General features: G+C 38.8%; 1 protein-coding gene, 1 non-coding gene and 1 pseudogene across 2 annotated transcripts; 1 reads left to right on the plus strand and 2 right to left on the minus strand.

The window, feature by feature from the left end:
* Positions 1–5,523: 5,523 nt before the first annotated feature.
* Trnat-ggu (transfer RNA threonine (anticodon GGU)) lies at positions 5,524–5,596 on the minus strand. Its single transcript has one exon. It is a non-coding gene; the product is annotated as a tRNA-Thr (tRNA).
* Positions 5,597–12,826: 7,230 nt separating this feature from the next.
* Positions 12,827–14,800, plus strand: LOC149095591 (uncharacterized; annotated as a pseudogene).
* A 651-nt stretch (positions 14,801–15,451) lies between these two features.
* Positions 15,452–18,931, minus strand: LOC110048223 (uncharacterized). Its single transcript, XM_020754016.2, has 3 exons — positions 17,437–18,931; positions 16,596–16,718; positions 15,452–16,330 (listed from the first exon to the last, which is right to left on the minus strand). Exons 1-3 carry the CDS (start codon positions 17,965–17,967, stop codon positions 15,788–15,790), a joined length of 1,197 nt encoding a protein of 398 aa, XP_020609675.2. The 5' UTR covers positions 17,968–18,931; the 3' UTR covers positions 15,452–15,787.
* Positions 18,932–19,785: the final 854 nt, after the last annotated feature.

Genomic DNA, 19,785 nt, shown 5'->3' on the forward strand with positions numbered 1-19,785 from the left:
CTCAACAAAGCATCACTAAGGGTTGCATGTGAGAGGTAAGAAAATATAGTTGTACTATGTTCTTGGTTTAGGCCTGTCAGTTATGAAATCCTAGATAAAAGCATTGGTTACTATTTATGGCTTTAATTTGTATGTCTGCTTTAGGATGGCATCTTTCAGTTATCAGTCAAAGCTTGAGTCACACCGACATTACTCTCCTTCAGGAGTCTTCACTTTCCAGGCTAGTACCCCCATCCCTCTTCCTTAACATGGAATGCACTGAAACCAACCTGACACTTCATCACAACACTGAAGTTACGGCTGAAAAAAATCCTCAATATTCTTGTAAAAAGTATGTTTATATTTTGTTCAACTAATAACAATGTTGTTGCAGCAAAATTGTAATTCAAGATGATTTATTTAGGCGTTTTTTACAAATGAAGCCTTGAATAAGCTTTACGATTTACAAATCATGATGGCATGAAATCGTGTTAAATGACAAAAATGACACTTTTCTATTCCCTTTTTTTTAATTTCAACTAGACCAAGCTCAGAAAATGAGATTGTGAATCTAACAAGTTAAACTTGATATAATAAAACCTTGCAATAGTTTATATACAGGGACTTTACCCTGGGCTTTACCTCGCTTTCTGCCCTTCACAGTATGGCTGCTGCTGCTGAACAATTGCATTCTGTGTTCATAGAGCGTTTGTTTCTAGGATGTTTGTCGTCAATGCTTGGCTTGACAGCATATATGGCACAGCTCCGAAGGTTTTTGGGCTTGAACTTGAGACCCTGCTTAGTGATTACAAAAAGATATTGCTTCAAGACGAGATGAAACTAGATGAAACAGTTCCCTACATGCCTCTCATCCTTTAAAGGGATGTGGCCATGCTCATATTACAGATTTTTGAATGATTGCTACAATTAAAGCTGCACGAAACACTCATATTTGTTGTTCTTAACTGAGAGCTCACCAATTATGACATCACAAAATCCAGTTCCGACAATCGTCCGAAGTTTCAACGAACTGTTCCGTTTGTAAAGCAAAGAAAAATAGCTGTTTTCAAGGTCAAATATCTCGGCGGCTTTTTGACTAAATCATGTAAAACTTTGGATTACGATATTTGGATTGGTATCTTTTATTTTAACTTATAATCAAACTAGGCCCAATTTTGTTGCATTTGACCTTTAATATGAAATATTCTTGGAGGTATTCTAAAACAGGCATGATTCATGACAACTTCATGAAGCTTGAGAAATTTAACTGCATAGGATGAGATCAGTGATGATGTCATTAGAAGACTGCAGGTGGTAGTGGAGTTTGTGGAGTTTCAGGACAGCACAACAGCATCAAGTTGATGCAAAATGAATCACCAACCCTATGTGTTGTCACAATGCAGAGTGTGAATACTTGGTTTGGGTTAAGTTGCTTGAGGTAGATCACAGTACATTCAAAATGCATTGTATGACAAAGTTAATGTTGTCAGTCTTGTCAGATATGCAGTCCTTCACAAAACTAGCTTTTCTATTTAGAGCACAATTTAGTTTAAACTAATAAATGTTTTCATTTGTTTATACCTGCAGGCATTCTAAAACCTGATTTTTATTTGGAAAAGAAAATTCATTTAACAAAATTAAAATCAAAACAAAACAAAGCAAACCAAAAATTACAATTAGAAAACACTAAACTGTTTTCCAGTAGTAGAGCCCTTAAGATTTTGCAACCACAATTTCTGATTACATTAGCTTCCTTTATTGGGAAAAAAAGCTTCCTTCATTGTATGCTGCTGGGTATACACAAAACACAAATAAAGGATGCAGAGCCAGAAATAGAATAACAATGGACTGTTTTATTTCTTATCAGTCAAACTATACAAGATTATCATAATAATTACACACTTCAACAGCTGCAATATAAATCGATTTCCATCAAAATGCATGTAGTCGTGATACAAGGCTGTCATAAAATCAGCATTAAGCTTATTATAAAATTACAGTCCTAAACAATACCATACCTTTACCCAATCTACACCTCACTCCCCCAACACCTTTGATTATTTTGTGTTTCCTAAAATGTTTTTCACATATTAGTGTTCTCGCCGACACAAAAACTGTCTCTTCCATGTTGATGCTTGATCAAGTTGCATCAAGGTGCTTTTGCAGGGTTCTTCATAGGAAATTTAAAGAAGTGTAAACCAGACCCACTTCCATTGCTGTTATATTCAAAACTATTACACTCAGCTGCTGCACACTCCTTTCCATGGCTTTGGTGTTTCCTTGCCTTGCTTTCTTTGCCTTTCTCTTGGTCCATTTTCCAGGATTTGTTCGACTCATGGCGCAGTTCGTAAGCAATCTGAACGAAAGCAAAAAGGACGGAAGGAAAGCGAATACAGGGTTAGCCTCATCCCGGTACAGAAATTGCACTGGCTAGACCAAAATCCAGCGGTTTCTTAGAATGAGGAGGGAATTCAAAACTGGACTATTACCAAAGACTTACACCTTCAAGAGCCAACAACAACTCGAGTTGGCAAAGGTTCTGGTCTCTTGTTTTCTATGATTAACCAGTGTTACGTTAACAGAACCACTTATGGTCTTCATTCCTTCAGATACACTTCTGCAAACATTTGAAACAACCTAACAGAGGACCTGAGGTCAATAACGTCCTTGAATTAGTTTAGAATTAAAATCTGCCAAATTTCTTTCGAACATCTATGCAATTGGTACTTATATAAATAGTAGTTTATTGCACTGTAGATAATATGCTATTTTATTTTTATTATCAATACTATTTTATTTATTTATTTATTCATTTTTTTATTTTCTCGGAGAAATTAGCTATACAGCTACTCTTGTAAATGTAAGGTGAAATAAAGGTGATGTATGCAGGTATGTACTAAGCTGCAGTAAGCAAAGTGAGGTTGCTGAGAGTAGGGTAGATTTATGGCTCTAATTGGAGAGGCGATCTTTTTACACAGTTTATCAATGTGGGAATGCCACGTTAGATTTTCACTGACATATATTCCAAGTGATTTCACAGAGGAAACTTGTTCAATCGGTAAATGGAGAGTTTGTGTGTATCAGAGAGAGTACTTAATCTTTGCCTGGAGCCGATCAACATAAATTCCGTTTTTGTAGCGTTCAAGGTAAGTCTGTTAGACACAAGCCATTTTCCTAGCTTTTCAAGGTCGCGAGATAGACTACACTGAATCGATGTAAATCAAAATCAGCATAAGTAATGTTGGTGTCATCAGCACACAGTTTAGGTATGTTAAATGATAGACAGGTAAGCAAATCATTATTATAAATTAAAAATAAAAGAGGACCAAGGATTGTTCCCTGTGGCACACTACATTTAAGAGTGGTGAGGTCAGAAACAGCCATTAACGGAGCACCTTTGTGTGCAATTAATCAAATACGATTTAAACCAATGAAGAGTTTTCCCTTAAATTCCACACCAAAATTGGTTATATCCCGTTAAGCCAGACTTAAGAAAATCACCTCAATAGCCAACTTTTACAATAATTGTCCAATTTCTCACGTGCTGATTGGCTCATTTTTAGCATCGATAAGAGTACAGATGGACAAAATTTTAATTCATGCGACATTACGTGCAACTTTTGAAGCGGCTGAAGTGGCAAAATGGAGGGTGATACGCTGGACTTAAATGTTTTTCATTTCAGTTTTTCAGACGATAGTCTCCCTGGGTGGGAAAATGAGCTAGCTATGTCAGATACCGATCTTGTCTCTTGTGCAGAAGCTCTAGAAAATGAGGAAATTGAAAAGACAACCAGGTTTCCAGAATTGAGCGGGGATGACCTGCAAGATATTGTGACAAACGTGGAATGCAAAGGCTCTAAACAAAACACAAAGTGGTTTGTAAAGATGTTTGAAGGTAAAGGCACATGATAACGATTAACATGTTAGTTTCTTTCAAATATTTGCTATTTTAGTTTTCAAAAGGGTTTTCTCGTATCAATGAACATGTATGCTTACTGCAAGACATGTTTAATTTCTAGATTGGTGCTTTCAACAAAGAATAAACAAAACCTTGATCGAAATGAGTGAAGAGGAGCTAGACGAAACTCTCCGCCGGTTTTATTCAGAGGCTCGGACCAAAACAGGTGAAGAATACAGCGGGTCATCCCTACCCAGCTTCTGTAACTTTGTTGAATGACACTTCAACGGCAACAACCAGTTGCTTACATTAACGTGTAATCCAGCTTTCAGCCGTAGCAACAAAATATTGGAGAGTAAATTAAAAGCCTTGTGACAAGAGGGAAAAGAGAACGTCCAGCATGAGCCAGTAATTGAGTCTGGTTTTACATGACCCTTTACAAAGCCCCAAGATGAACTAACAACGAGCCACCAGGGTGGATTCTGCGAGAAGTCCAGCAAGGAAAGGCAAACTCGCCTGTGCAGCGTTGGCCACGATGGCGATGCATACTAATGTATTCACTCGTACATAACCAAGCTGAATCCGAAGCAAGAAGCTTTCTTCCAAAAGCCCAGGTCAGATGCCAAATTCCAGTTTTCTGAGCAGTGTGGTATGAAAACAAGCCACTCGGTGTCAACTGACTTTCAAAGATCATGAGAGAAATTTCACTTGGGGTCAACCTATCAAAGATCTACACACATCACTGTGTACGACTGATATTACACTGTGGTCGGATTTGCGCATTCCATCTCGTCACATAATGAGTATTTCGGGCCATGTTAACGAGCAAAGCTTGCCTAGCTAAAACCAATGACCATCTACAAGCCAGCTCAAGAATTGCTCTGATATTCTGTCAACAGCCTTAGAGAACGGTCAAGCTCCAGTTCCGAATGACATCACTCAACTTATTGCTGGGCCCTACACTGCCTTGACGAGTTCGGTCTCTCTGATGGCTTCAAATTTGTCCTTTGGCAGAATTTTCAATTCATGCCACATTGGACAAGCCCAGGTGTTTATGTTGCCACAAACGGATTAGTCTTTTCGAATCAGTAAACGAGTTTTTGCAGTTTGATTTTCATCCAACTTTATCAGAACTTTTTGCGCCAAGTTACAGTTCCAATTCATGCAAGCTTTCAAGCTCAACTTTCAGCTGTCAAACTATCAACAATTTAACCAATGAGATTTTGTGGACTTTTTTAAGTAACCAATGAAAAAGCGAGAAAAGCTATTGACAATGTTGGCGTCATTTTGAATAAAATTCACTCATCTCTGTTTACGGCAAGTTTACCGCGTCTTTTCCTCTCATTTATTCCCAGCATTTGACCAGTTTGGGGTCTTGTTATTGTAAAAAACAAATTGACATCAGTTTTTTATGCGTCTGTCCTCTTATTGTTGATAAATTTCATCATAACATTGTCAAAGTTTGTTGCGGAACCACTCGCCTGTGGCTTGTGGTTCCACAGCCACTTTGACAATGTTAAGACACAATTTATCTGAAGTATATGAAATAATTCATATTTGAACTGTGGTTGTAGTTGAAAGCGAGGAACGATCATCGCAGTCAATTTTCCAATTTAAGCAATTGGAAAGAAGCCTGAAAAAATTCAGGGCTTCAACGGGATTCGAACCCGTGACCTCCGCGATACCAGTGCGATGCTCTACCAACTGAGCTATGAAGCCACACATTGGGAGCGAGGTCAATTAATTAAGTTCATATCTTCCCGTGGGGAGTGAAATGATGTGAAATATATGAAATAATTCATATTTGAACTGCGGTTGTAGATGAAAGCGAGGACTGATCATCGCAGTAAATTTTCAATTTAAGCAATTGGAAAGAAGAAGCCTGAAAAAATTCAGGGCTTCAATGGGATTCAAACCTGTGACCTCCACGATACCGGTGTGATGCTCTACCAACTGAGCTATGAAGCCACACATTGGGAGCAAGGTCAATTAATTGGGTTCATATCTTCCCGTGAGGAGTGAAATGATGTGAAGTATATGAAATAATTCGTATTTGAATGGCAGTTGTAGATGAAAGCGAGGAATGATAATCACAGTAAAAAAAATTTACTGTGATGATCATTCCTTGCTTTCATCTACAACCGCAGTTCAAATATGAATTATTTCATATACTTCACATCATTTCACTCCTCACGGGAAGATATAAACTCAATTAATTGTGGCTTCATAGCTCAGTTGGTAGTGTTCAAAATGATTCCTTCTTTGTATTTGCAAGGAAAAACAAGAAAGAAGAGAAAGAAAAATTATCAATCGTACTAATGCAATATTGGGTGTTACTTTATTGTTTATAGAAAATGATTGTCACATGACTAATCATGTGACAAATGTTTCAACTCCCAGATACTTCATAAGCTGCTGTTATATTAAAAAGCAAGAAATCTAGGCAAATTACTGTAATTGCCCATGTATAAGTACCTGAATTTTTCAATTTAGCCTAAATAGGTTCCTATATAAATGGTACTTAGAGCAAATTTAGGCTACCAAGGTTCTTAAAATAGGTTCTTATATTTTCATATGAATTTCATCTGAATACACTATGTTATTGTAAACATCATGTCATAATACAGGACAGTATAACTCATTTATTTGTACTATAGAGCAATGCCTATAGGCAGTTCAGTACAGGTACAGTATGATGTACCGTGTGATGATCTTAATTCAGCAGTTTCTGTCTAATGACCCGGGATTAATTGCATATTAATAATTACCAACTGTCGCTTTTCCTTATTCTCAAAGGAAAGAAATAGACAAGATTTGCCAAGTCTAGGTGAAACAGGAAGTGACCCTTTCGCAGATTTTAAGTCAGCAGAGCAGGGCAAAAGGGAAGAGGAGAGATCATCAAATTGAGCGGCTAAGAAACCCAAACTTGCTGATCAGAGCTTGAAGTTATCCACCAAACATGGTCAACACAGAGAAGTGTCTAAAAATGTGGACCTTAACATGCAGCTGGACCAAAAAACTGCTGAATGTGCTACCCTGAAAAGCCAGGTCACAGAACTCTAACTACCCAGTGTTTCTGTTGTTGTCACTGAATAAAAATCAAGAAAATATCTGCAAGGTAAGTTTAACTGTTACTGTTAATCTGCCATATAAACTCCTTAAAGATGGCCCCGGAAAATGCGACTATGGAAAACATGCAGTTAGGTTTGACAATTTGTAGCTTTTTTCTTTAAGACTAGTAGAATTTCTTCACAACAACTTGATACAACAATCCTCTTACAGAATACAGAGATTTATCTTTTTGCAAGTCTGGCTTTCATCTAACATCCTGTGCTTCGTGGCTACTTCTTTCCAAAGCTAAGCACTTTTTGCTACCATTCAAGAATATAAGATATCTTAATAAACAACAGCGAAATTAATTCCCACAATGTTGTGCCGTATGCAGGCAACCAAATTTCACATTTTCATTAACTTTCGTAAATTCTCTACCAAAATATTTCTTAGGAATCAAAGCAGAGGCTATAATTCGTTATATAGTGTGTTTACTTGTAACATATATATCTTTGCCGTCAAATAATACTTAGCACCAATTTTGTTCGGCACAGATGATGGAGAAATAGGACGACGTCCTGGCAGCAATGGAGCATAATATTGCTGTACGACTAGACAGGATTGAGCTCTGCCTCGATTCATTGGAAGAAATGGTAAGTTGAAGGTCTTTTATGTGTCAGGCAAATAGAACTTCTCAAAATACCGTTTAAAATTTCCAAGGAAAAGAGGTGACAGTTTAAGTTATTTTCTATTATTATCACTACACGCGGCTAAATGACAATCTACCTTCTCCAAAACACACAAGTTTGTAGGCCAAATGGTATTCCGGCAGCTCCATTACCTTCCATTTAAAATTAGGGAGCAATATTCACTGTGATTTTAGTGGTTGCACTGCAGTTCTGAAAACATGCATGATTTCTATCCGTAATTTGCTCGGTCTCATTAAGGAGAGGAATGTACCAACTATGTAACTGTATTGCACGCTAGTTTTACCGGTTAGTTTCAATGCCCTCCCAAATTTATCAGGTGATTTTGTTTTTTACTCTTTCCAAGTCCATGAGCAGAATGATCTTCCAACTATTGACTCAGCTACTTTGGCAAGTCTAAGCGAAGGTTTAGAGGATACTGTTTCTCTGCCTGCGACGACTACTGATCAGTTTGCACTGCCATCGACGCCAACTACGGTCACGACACCCACTAAACCAATCATTCTGGAAGCACACAGCATTCAAGAGCCGAAGTTGTTCATTCGTGTGTTACCCCCCGAAAATTCTTGGTTGTAAAAGACGTGCTGAAAAAAGAGCATGAGCCACAGATGCACCCTCAGGCTTCTTACCTATTTTTTTCTCCAGCAGAGTTCAGCAATAGCAATACCGATGGCACTCACAACAAACAGCCTTTGAATAGCACAAGACTTAATTCGTTAAAAGTGCTGGTTTTTACTCGCTTTCCTGTTGAACCTTCCTTAGAAAAAGGACTGCTGGAAATTTATTAAAAGGAAAATAAATGTAAAGTGTAGACTTAGCAAGCACATGCACAAGCAAGCTGGTGAAATTAGGGACAGTTGAATTGTTTTTATACTGTAATAGGATTTTGCTGTATTAGGATTTTGTTGTGTTAGAATTTTGTTATATTAGGATTTTGTTGTATTAGAATGTTACTGAACTTAGATTTCTTGGTTTGGTTTTCTAAAGGATCGTGCTGTTGAATATTTGTAACTAATTTAATAAAGTTTACTTGGCATACTGATGTCTTGTTGATGTTTGTATTAGGTTATACTAGCTGACATCAATAGACGCCAGTACCAATGTAAAAGGCTGGGAATAGTAAGCTGAACAACGCTAATTGAGGTCAACAATTGGATTGCGGGGGAAAGTACTTTCATGGTTTGAGAGTTACCTTAAGGGCAGATCGCAGCAAGTGTCTATCAACGGAACTCTCTCAAAGCCATTTGATTTGAAGTGTGGAGTTCCTCAAGGATCGTGCCTGGGCCCGCTTTTATTTACCATCTACGTGAGTAAGCTGTTCCAGATTCTGAAACACCATCTGCCCTCCGTTCATACTTATGCTGACGATACTCAGTTGTATTTGTCATTTAAGCCCTCTGACTCTTCCAGTGAAGTCGAAGCTGTATCAGCCATGCAGAAGTGCATCTGTGATGTCCAAGCATGGATGAGGGAGGATCAGCTGATGCTCAATGATGACAAGACTGAGTTCCTGATTATAGGTACTCGTCAGCAGCTCTCAAAAGTTTCAATCCAAAGCATCAAGATTGGGCAGACTGAAGTCTCTCCTGTAGCCTCTGTGCGCAATTTAGGCACATGGTTAGATACGCATCTAGATATGGGAACTCACATTACAAAGACTTGTAGCAGCGCTTTCTATTATTTATACAATATACGTCATATTAGGAAATATTTATCCAGAGAATCAACTGACAAATTAGTTCACACTTTTATTAGTATTAGATTGGATTATTGTAATAGCCTTCTGTATGGAATCCCAGAATATCAGACTATGAAATTGCAACGTGTTATGAATGCGAGTGCAAGACTTATATATCGTGTGCACAAGTTCTGTCATATAACACCTCTACTCGCAGAATTACATTGGTTACCAGTGCGCACCAGGATAAATTATAAGATACTCTTGATAACTTTTAAAATTTTGCATGGCCTATCACCTAAGTACCTTTCAGATTTAATTAGTATTCAACAGCCTTCGTCCTACCATTTGAGGCGCAACGACAATGGTTGTTTGTTGGAAAGACCAAGTGTGAAAGCCAAGAGAACATTGGGAGACAGAGCTTTCCAGGTAGCTGCTCCTTTCCTATGGAATAAGCTGCCAAGGTCCGCACGCGAAGCAACGAACTTAGTATCTTTTAACACTTTAATTAAGACATTTTTATTTAAGGAATCATTTCAGTTATCTTAGCATATCTATATCTTTGTTTGTAATTATCTTTTACCCATTTAATGTAAATATTTTTTATAATTTTGATAGAGAGAGTTGTAAAATTTTAGTTATTAATTACTGTTGTGATGCACTTTTGAATATTTTATAGAAAAGACGCAATACAGATAATAAATGTTATTGTTATTGTTAATTCAAATCCAAAAAAACCGGAAAACTTTCTTTGATTTGAAGCTACTGGAAACTGATTGGTTTCTAAAATTAAAGCAACAGATTCATCTCTAATGAATTGAACATGTTGTTTGTTTACACAACATGTCTGTTGAATTATCAAAATGCCGACAGAGTATGATTATGCAAATATTGGCTTTGAAGTTTTTGGATCAGCATAAAAAATGATCAATTGTCTTAATTGAGGATCATAAAAACTCTGAAATAAAACAGGAACTAACAGAGTCTGAACACTGTGAGATGAAACAATTAGCGAAGCAAAACGACACAAAAGCACGCAAACTGATCTCGCGTCACAGTCATGCAGTATATTAAAAGACAACTTGTTTTCTTATGCTTTCTCTTTTTTTGTGTGAATTCTGTGTGGCACAATCGGAAGAGACAACATACTTTCACCGAGCACAAACATGTTTGAAAGAATTATACATGATCCTCAATCGCACACAACACATCACACAATAACAAGTCAACAAAGTGTGGGCTTTGCACGTCAAGTTGTTTTGCTAGTAATTTTACTGGTTATCTGTACTGCTGCTACAGTAAAAGTTGTCCCTGAATCGTTGACATTTTAAAGTTCTCCCAAACGCTTCCGTGATTTTGCATCTCAAGAACTTCTTGAAGTTTTATAATTCAAAAATGAGGCGTGATAATCTTACTTTACTGACTCCTTGCAATCAATCGATCGATCAATTTCATTTAACCGATTAACGTTTTCCTTTAACCGTTTAACGTTTTCAGAATTCTGTTTACGATTTTTCTAAAACCATTTAACGTTTCCCTCCATCCATTTATGGGTTTTGCCAGACTGTTCAATGCTTTTGGCTTTCCATTTAAACAGAAATAGAAACCGTTTAAACGCTCATGTTAACTGTGTACCAACCATTTACAATCCGTTTATTTCCACCCATTTAACGAAAAATCCTTAGTGTCTGTTTTTGCTTTCTAGGTCACATATATATCAAAAATACCATAGCTACCTTCTGTGGTCAACTGGACAGAACTCTTGGACAGTGGCTGACCCTCCCTGGTGATGACTGCACAGGCAGTCTGTAGGGCTACACAATCTCCGGCACCAACATGAAAACTACTGGGGCTAGTAATGGTAGGGTTAGCCTCAGGTCTAACTTCAAATTCACTGACTGCTGACTTATCCTGCTTATCACAAATTGAAATGTGGTGGGACTTCCCAAACTTGTTACATAATTCAATCAACTTGCAATCGCGAGCTTGGTCTCCCCTTTGGAGACATTTGAATAATCTACCGCACTTAACTGAAATGTTGTTATGTACATTCACATCGCTCACTTTCTTACAGTTCGCTGGTGTCTGTCTCCCAAGGCAAACCGCACAGTTCTCGACTTCCTGCTTTGAATAAAATGTGTTGCAGTCCTTCCTGTTCAGCATACTTCCGCCCAAGGACAATGCGTAGTAATGGTCTTCCCTCAGTTCTAACTCCTTTAAAAATGTACTCAACAGCTCCACCTTTGTCCAGTTCAGTAAGTCAGCTCCCCTTATGGTCAGCCAAAATGCTTCAGGCAACTTACTGCCGCGAAGGTAGTTTCGTCCACTTCGAGTGACTTGAGACCCCTAAACTGAGCATTGCAGCTGTCCTATAGTTTCCTCAAAAGAGTTGTATCTATCGCTGGACACCGGCACTAAATTTAGCAAGTCATTCATGTGAGCACACTGCATGGCAGTTTCCTTTCCATACTTTTTCTTCAAAACATCGACAGCAGCCGCATAGCTCACTGCTGTCAAGAAGAATCCCGCAATGGTTGATCTGGCTGGTCCAGTGACTCAGCTTCGCAAGAGACGAATTTGTCTACAGCTGTGAGCCTTTTGTTTTGGTTGATGGTGTTTTAAAAGACATCCCAGATTTCTTGCCATTCCTGGAATTCCCATTCAATCTCCTTACTTCACATTTGGGAAGTCTTGCTTTCGCCTTGCTTTGCTGAGGGATTCCTGACACCATGTTTCAATGAAGTTGAGCGGGCAGTACGGTACTTGGCTGAACTATCGGCGGTGGCGATTCAGATTTACTCATGACTTCTTCAATTCTCATCATGATGTTGTTCAATTCGGCTCTCACTAAATGTGACCTTCCACAGGAAAAGATACATTAACGGGTACCCGTTAAAACGGGAAAAAATAACAGCTAACGGACAGCAAAAGAACGGCTTCTGAAGGCGTTAAAATGCCTTACTCATCCGTTAGAACGGATGACAAGTATTTCAAACGTTTGAGCATAAGCGTTTTAACGGCAGCACATAGCCATTAAAACGGCAAGGGCAAAGCGTTAAAACAAGTGTTTATCGTTTGACTGTAGCCGTTAAAACGGATAGCCCCCACTGTTACAACGGAAAAACAGTTGAACAGACAACGAATGAGCTTCTCAACAACTCAAAGAGAAGAAAACTGGTTGTTTAGTTGTAGTAATGTTTCAAACTTACATATTTTAGGAAAGCTTCCCTCTACTCGTTGTAAGCTGTTGTTGTCTCCGCTCGTCATCAGCCATCCGAAACTTGTAACAGTTCGAACGCGAATGACCAATTCGAAAAAAAGCGATTCTCAGCCACACACAGAAGCCTGATTCAACTATAAAACGTGTGTTCATTTGGCGAATTATTATTTTTTTTCAAATAAGCTTAAATATACTTCACTTCTTTTCGTACGTCTCATGCCAAAACACGACTCCATCATGGCATGGAATCGAGGTGTATTGTAGAGCCCTGGGAATGAGAATCTCCATGACAACAACTGATGCATCTGTGACTGCACGTATTTCGACAGGAAATTCAAAACAGTCAAACTTAGCGACAAACAAGCATGGCAGATCTCGTCCCAGAAATAGAAAAGTCCAAATCAGATTCAAAAAGCTAAGAAATTCCTTCGCAATGGTTGTGGCTGCTCACGTGGAACCAAAGGAGTTCAATGTTCAAGAGACTTTAACGAAGAAACTGTGTTGTTCAATCTAAACAACTGTTCGAGTTGACCGCAGGAGAACTTGACTTGGTTATTTTGGCCAACATTCAAGTGTTTAGAAGGGACGAGTACATTGGAGGTAAAAGAAGCAGAAGCTCCAGATGCAATTACCAGTATTGATCTATTCTGATCTGCAAAGAAATGTTTCTTCATCTTTATGGCATCAGTGACTCTAGACTGCATAGACTTAAGGAGCATTACGATAAATATGGCATCTTTCCGCGAACCCACAGCAACACCAAGAGGCTTCCAAGTAACACCCTTCCCCAGTTAGTTACCGCGAACGTTCACAATTTTCTCGCTAATTATGTGGAAGAGAACGCAATTGTTCTTCCTGGAAGAATTCCTGGATTCAAGAGCAATGAAGTAAAGGTACTGACCTCCAGTGAAACTAAAATGAGTGTCTGGCGAACGTACACTTCAACATGTGAAGCTTCTGGGGTACAAGCTGTCTGTTACAGTAAATTTGCAGAGTTGTGGCAACAGTTCCATCCCCATGTTGTCGTGTCTAAACCCATGACAGACCTTTGCTTAACGTGTCAGCAGAATATGACAAAACTTTTACGCGCAGCTAACCTTTCCGAACTAGAAAAATCCAACTGCATTAAAGCTCAGCAGCACCACTTGAACTGTGCACAAGCCGAACGAGAATTGTACCGAAACACTTGCTCAGATGCAGCAACAACTTTTACGCGCATAGAGGATCAGGTGGATTTCAATGAAAGTCGCGAGGCTTGTTCTTTTGATGGAACTATGCACTATTCATTCGATTATGCCCAACAGGTGCACATACCGAGTAACCCACTCCAACCAGGGCCCATCTATTTCAAAGCGCCGCGAAAATGTGGTATTTTTGGCATCATGTGTGAAGGAGTACCACTGTTCTCAGCTTCCACTGTTGGAAAAGGCGCCAATGCGACTATAAGCTATGTTTATCACTTCTTCGCGCGACATGGACTAGGAGAAAATGATGTTCATTTGCACGCTGACAATTGTGTGGGCCAAAATAAAAACAATTATTTTCTCTGGTATCTTGCATGGAGGATTGCAACCAAACTTCACCGATCTATCAAGTACTCATTCCTTATAGCAGGTCACACAAAATTTGGCCCTGATCGTTGTTTTGGAATGCTAAAAAAATCATACAAAGTCAATTTCATTCCTTTGCTCTATGAACTTGCTGGAATGGTGGATGCCTCCAGCTGCACAGGAGTCAACAAGGCGCAACTAGTAGCAACACATGACGGCCGAATTATTGTACCTGCTTACGACTGGTCTACATTTCTGGGACAGTATTTTAAGAAAATCAGAAACATCACGAACTTTCATCACTTCCGATTTACCAAGGACAAGCCAGGAGTGGTCTACTGCAAAGAATCTGTATCATCTCCTGAACAACGGTTTGTGTTACTTAAAAACCGTACCGTTATCCCACCAGTTGCAGTCTTACCACCAGAGATCAAGCCAGAGGGCCTCAGCCAAGAGCGTAAAAACTACTTGTATTGAGAGATTCGGCAATTCTGCAGACAAGGAACTGAGAACTTTGTTGCGCCAGCTCCGTGACACAAGGGACAAAAACAAACTAGTACTGTTACTCTTAAAATATGTCAATACGTATTTTATCCGAAGCAAATAGTTTGTTATATGTTTGAACTGGAAATTACATTCTTCGTGCTTTAATTTGTAAATTATACAGATATGTTATTTAGGGGTTAAACGAATGTTCTCCGTAATAATTCACCGTAGTTTGATTTCTTAATTCCGCTTAGTCTGTCTTGAGACCCTCTATCTTATCTCGAGATCGCAATTAGCAAAAGTATAAACCGCACAGGATTTGAAACAAAGCATAAAACACAAGTGGGTGGCTCTGTGGAAAGACAAAAATTGAATAGCTAATAGTTTTTTGCTTTTATTTGCGTCCACTTCCCGGTCGCTCACGTGCTTGCAGAATAACTCATAGCAAAAACACTTCTCCTAGTTTGTGCAAGCTTGTGGTTGTAATTGTGCGAGCTTGTGGTTGTAATTGTGCAGGTTTGTGGTTGTAATTCATCGAGAATTAATTCTATAAAATACTCAATCATATCCGATGCTATCGTTGTCAGTCAATAAAAATTTCCGATTTGGTGGAATGCGTGACAAGAGAGTTACACAGTCTCCCTGCAAATTTGAGCTCAGACAGTTCAATGTGGCATACACGACCATTTTTCCAAGGTTTCAAAATGGCTGACATTGTTGAATGAACGATTTGCCCAATTTGGACGATTTGTAAAGATCCTGAAGATGTTTTTTGAGGCTGACAACAATCCGAAAGGTATTTCAAGTAAATAAAAAAAAAATTTGTGGTTAGTTCGAGATTAGAAGCGAAAATTTGAGGTAAGCAAACTTCCAACCTGCAACTGGTTTTTCTTGGCCAAATTTTATTCATTTAACTTTTATAAAAACAGTACTAGCTACCATGAATGCAATCTTCCAAATGAGATATAGCTTTTTCTTCTGTAAATGTTTGTTGAGATATTAAATAAACAAATTATAGGACTTTTTCCTGCCATTTGTTTGAGACGTGAATGAATTTAAGAGCCGACTCTAAAATATATGTCATCCCCCACTCCACAAAAAAACATAAGTATATAAACACTTCTTTCAATATTTTCCATTTAATGTTTACAAAATTACTTGTCTTACATGCTTTCTCTCCTATCTGACTTGAACAGTTCTTAAGATAAACTACTGAACTTAAGGTTCCTGAATATCCCTTAAGGTAGCAAACTTGCCGGCACGACACTTGGCATTTATTTTACTTTTAATAGCTCTCCAGAGCTTATCTTTCTGTAATGGTGAGCTATTTGGAAATTTGGTGAACAGCAAAATCTTAAGATTATTTAGTCTGGTTGCATCTAGGGACCCCTTTCCATAACTGCCATCCGTATTGCAACTTGCTAATTCTTCCTTACTAAAGAAGAAGGGGAGCAACTTCAAGGCACACTTGTGGATCTCTTCGGCCTTGTCCAGTGTCTGCTTGAGGGCTTGCACTTTCCTTGGTGTGACGCATGTCTGGATCAGCCCTTCTCTGACTATGAGCTCTGTTTCAGTCAGGGCACAGGGAGGGGGCGTTTGCGGCTCACTGGATACACTCTTCTGGGGGGGCTGATCAGGGGTCCTGGCTGTCTCGTCACAAACCTGCCTAAAGGCTTCAACATCAATGGTTGGCAATGCATCAGCATCCAGGCACGATGTGTCCACGACATCTGGGGCATCATAGTTGATAGTGCTGCTAAACTGCAAAAAAATTAGCACCCATAAGAGACATACGACAAGACCTCCATTGTACACAGATATGATGCGGGATTGTTGGAATAGAGATTTATTTGCTAGCAATAATCAATAAGAAACTGATATTCTGGAGATCAATGTTGCAATGGCACCACAAGAACTGTGTACACATTTCAGGTGAGTAGGACAACCAGAATGGAAGGTATATGGGTGTAGTGTCTTAAACAGTCAAGATTTATGTAGGATAACAGACCATTAAGAAAAAAGTTACCATATTGCTAGGGGTGATGACTGTCCGTGCTTCCAAAGATTGCAACCGAGAGTCCAATCTTCCAAAGGCAGAGTCCATCTTATTTTCAATTGCCTCCAGGCAGTCTTGCATCCTTCCCACCATCTGTAAACATGGGGAATATTATCAGTATTGATACAAGTTTGATAAATCACTTCTTTGCTAACTGGAACCTCGTGCTAACTCGACTAAAATCAATTTCAAGGTTACATAATTAAAGATAAAAAGCGGTTTGTGAAGAGGCTAAGTTGAAGCGAATTTGCATAAAAGAGTGCCAAGCTAATTACATGAATACTTAAGCATGAAGAGAGTCACTACACATTCAGTGCTGGTTTAACATCTTGAATACACAGCATTTGATTAACAAGGCAGTCAAATAACAATAATAATAATGATGATGATCATGGTAATAGTAATGGTAATAGTAATAATAATAGTAACAATATGCTTATACTGATAACTAATGCAAACTACGTTAATTAGACTATAAAAAGGTATCCGTTCAGTTCGCCATATGATCATTTCACTTGGTAACATTAAATATCACTCCGTCCGATTACTCTCCTAGTGGCGAGGTGACCGGTAACCAGATCTTGGAGTAGTTTAAAGTGCGATTGAGTCTAAATACCTTTGTTTGATTCCGTGCATTGTTTAGCATGAACTCTGTAGCAGTAGCCTGACGATGTTTCCCGTTACGTTTATCATTCTGATTTCTACAGTGATTGTTCCACTTTCACTCGACTTATTCGGCTAATTACGTATCAATTTTTGATTCCTGTTCACTGTTGTCGCGTGAAACTGCAGCAAAATGTTAAACACTAACCTTGATAATATCCTCATTAGCTCGTGCCTGCTTCCTTAAAGCCTCTGCCTCGGCCACTCTCGTCTTTTGTGATATTTCCAGTTGCCTTTTTAAGTTGGAACATTCTTGGCTTTTGGCCTCCAGCTGTTTCTTTAATTGGTCGGTCTGGTCTGACTGGTCCGCAGCATTTTTGATCTCAGTACAAATAACTTTGCTGGGCCTCGTCTCGCTCGGTATTCCTACAGTTTGGTGGACAGCCGGTTCCTCTGGTTTACTTTTCTTCGCAGCTCGCTGGCTTTTCCACTGCACCTCACGTTTCCGCTGTTCGGCTTGCAACGTTGCGTACGGGTTGTCTTTGAACCCATCTGCTTGTGTGGAGCTGGGAGCGGTTGACTCAGCTTGACAACAGTTCTTTTTTGCAGCCCCTGAAGAAGAAAAAACAAACAGATAAACAATCAAACACAAACTTTTGAAACTGCTCTTAAGTTCTCCCAATCTAGCGACACATACCTTTCCTTGACTTTGGTGACCAACTTTCTGCGACCTCCACATTGTACCAGCGAGAACCAAATTTTATCTTGGCAGCATCTCCAATATCCAGCGGAAGTAATGAACCTTCCGATTCCCCTTCACGAAGCTGGAAGTCTCTCCGCTTTGGAAAGTGAAGTTTGTCCCTCCACTCACAGCTAGTTTTCCAGAGAACCTTGATTTTATCGTTGATAGACATAATTTTTGCAAAACAGAGATCGAGATAGTGATGTTCGCATGCGAATCGAGCAATGGAAAAAATCTGCCGCATCCAAACTCATACATACGAAATACTAAATGCCATTGGCCAGCTATTACAAATCGCGGAAAAAAAAAACATAGCAACATTGTTTCCAAGCAGATAATTCCCTTCAGATCTCATCTTTTCTTAGTAAAGTCTTTGAAATGCAAATCAGTTACCTTCAATTTAGACCTGAACGCGCGGAAAAAGTTTGTTTACGTAATAACAATGTCACGTGCTCTGACAAGCATAAAAAGATGGTGGCATAGGATTAAGATAACACCCAGTAGCAGGCGAAGACAGAAAAATGATGGATCCTGAAAACTTCAAATTTTGCGAATCGACTCACAGAAAGCTGGACCATTGTAAAATTAACATTTTTGTGGGAGGAGATTAGTTACAGTTCTACTGGCGAATGTTTGCAATTATCCTGCTATGAGCTTCGATCAATCGTAAGTGATCTTTGTCAAGATTCAAGTTTCATGTTTGTATTCTCCATCAAATATCAATTAAACAATTCCGAAGAATTAGCGTGTCTACTTCTTGTTGTTTGAGCGGTTTGTTTAATGAGCAGATGTTTAATCGGCATTAGTAGCAAAAAAATGCTTTATGATCAAACGGCTTATAGCGTGATGACATTAAAACGTTTTGTGACATAAGATTTAACGACTACCGTTAGCCGTTAAAACGGATGCCTTCCTGAGCCATTTAAACGTTTTGTGACATAAAATTAACGGCTATTGTTAACCATTAAAACGGCTCTTTATAAAACATTTAACGGATGATCTTTGCCGTTTTAACAGCTTGTGTTAAAATGCAAACGCCATGTTAACGGGTTTTCATACCGTTAAAATGGGTAATAAACAGAATGTTAACATTTTTAGGCGTTTTAACGGGAAGCCGTTAATGTACGTTTTCCTGTGGAAGGTCACAAATCACTGTTCTCAATTTCTTTCTTGATACGCTTTTCGACACCCTCGGTCGTTTCACTTGCAATAAGTTCAATTATTTCGTCATCCAATGTTTTGAGTGACTCTATCTTCAGTTGCATCAACTGAATTGGTCCTTTCAACCAGAATTTCTCCACTGCATTCTCTTCATCACTCAGCCTGTCTTTCAAGCGATTAAAAAGTTTCATGCCAGATCCTCTGTGGGCCCCTCTGATTTTTACTTTCTTCGCTATGGCTTACCCAAACGACATATTTTCATTCCGCGCACAAGACCAATCTTGTCGACTTTAAGTTCCATTTTTGGACTCAAAGCACCACTGTGTAGAAATTCACACCTTTGTGCACTTCACAATCTTTATTTCCTTCCGTCTGAGGACTGTATAACTACACACTCTAAGTACAATCTTGAACTATTGACGTAAAAAATCTTCCTGAACATTCTTACTTTCTCTCACATTCAACAATCAACATCTGGAATATTCTCTCTCTACCCTTGCGAACTGAATTCCCAGTGAACTTGGAATTCCTAGGAATTCCTAGGAATTCCAAAAATTTCCAAGACATGCAAATTAGAGCAAATGCAAAACCTTGGAATTATTTGGAATATCTGGGAATTGTAAAGATGCTACTTAGAATTACTGGGAATTTCTA

This window comes from Orbicella faveolata, unplaced genomic scaffold (assembly GCF_042242905.1).
Source record: "Orbicella faveolata isolate gen_17 unplaced genomic scaffold, um_ofav_v1 contig_50, whole genome shotgun sequence".
NCBI classification, from domain to species: domain Eukaryota; kingdom Metazoa; phylum Cnidaria; class Anthozoa; order Scleractinia; family Merulinidae; genus Orbicella; species Orbicella faveolata.

Coding starts and splice junctions, on each gene's coding strand:
- LOC110048223 (XM_020754016.2), bottom strand. CDS start 17,967: ATGTGGAGGTCGCAGAAAGTTGGTCACCAAAGTCAAGGAAAGGTATGT. Junction 16,719..17,436: donor CTAATGAGGATATTATCAAG/GTTAGTGTTTAA, acceptor CCATGTTTACAG/ATGGTGGGAAGGATGCAAGA. Junction 16,331..16,595: donor TCATCACCCCTAGCAATATG/GTAACTTTTTTC, acceptor ATTTTTTTGCAG/TTTAGCAGCACTATCAACTA.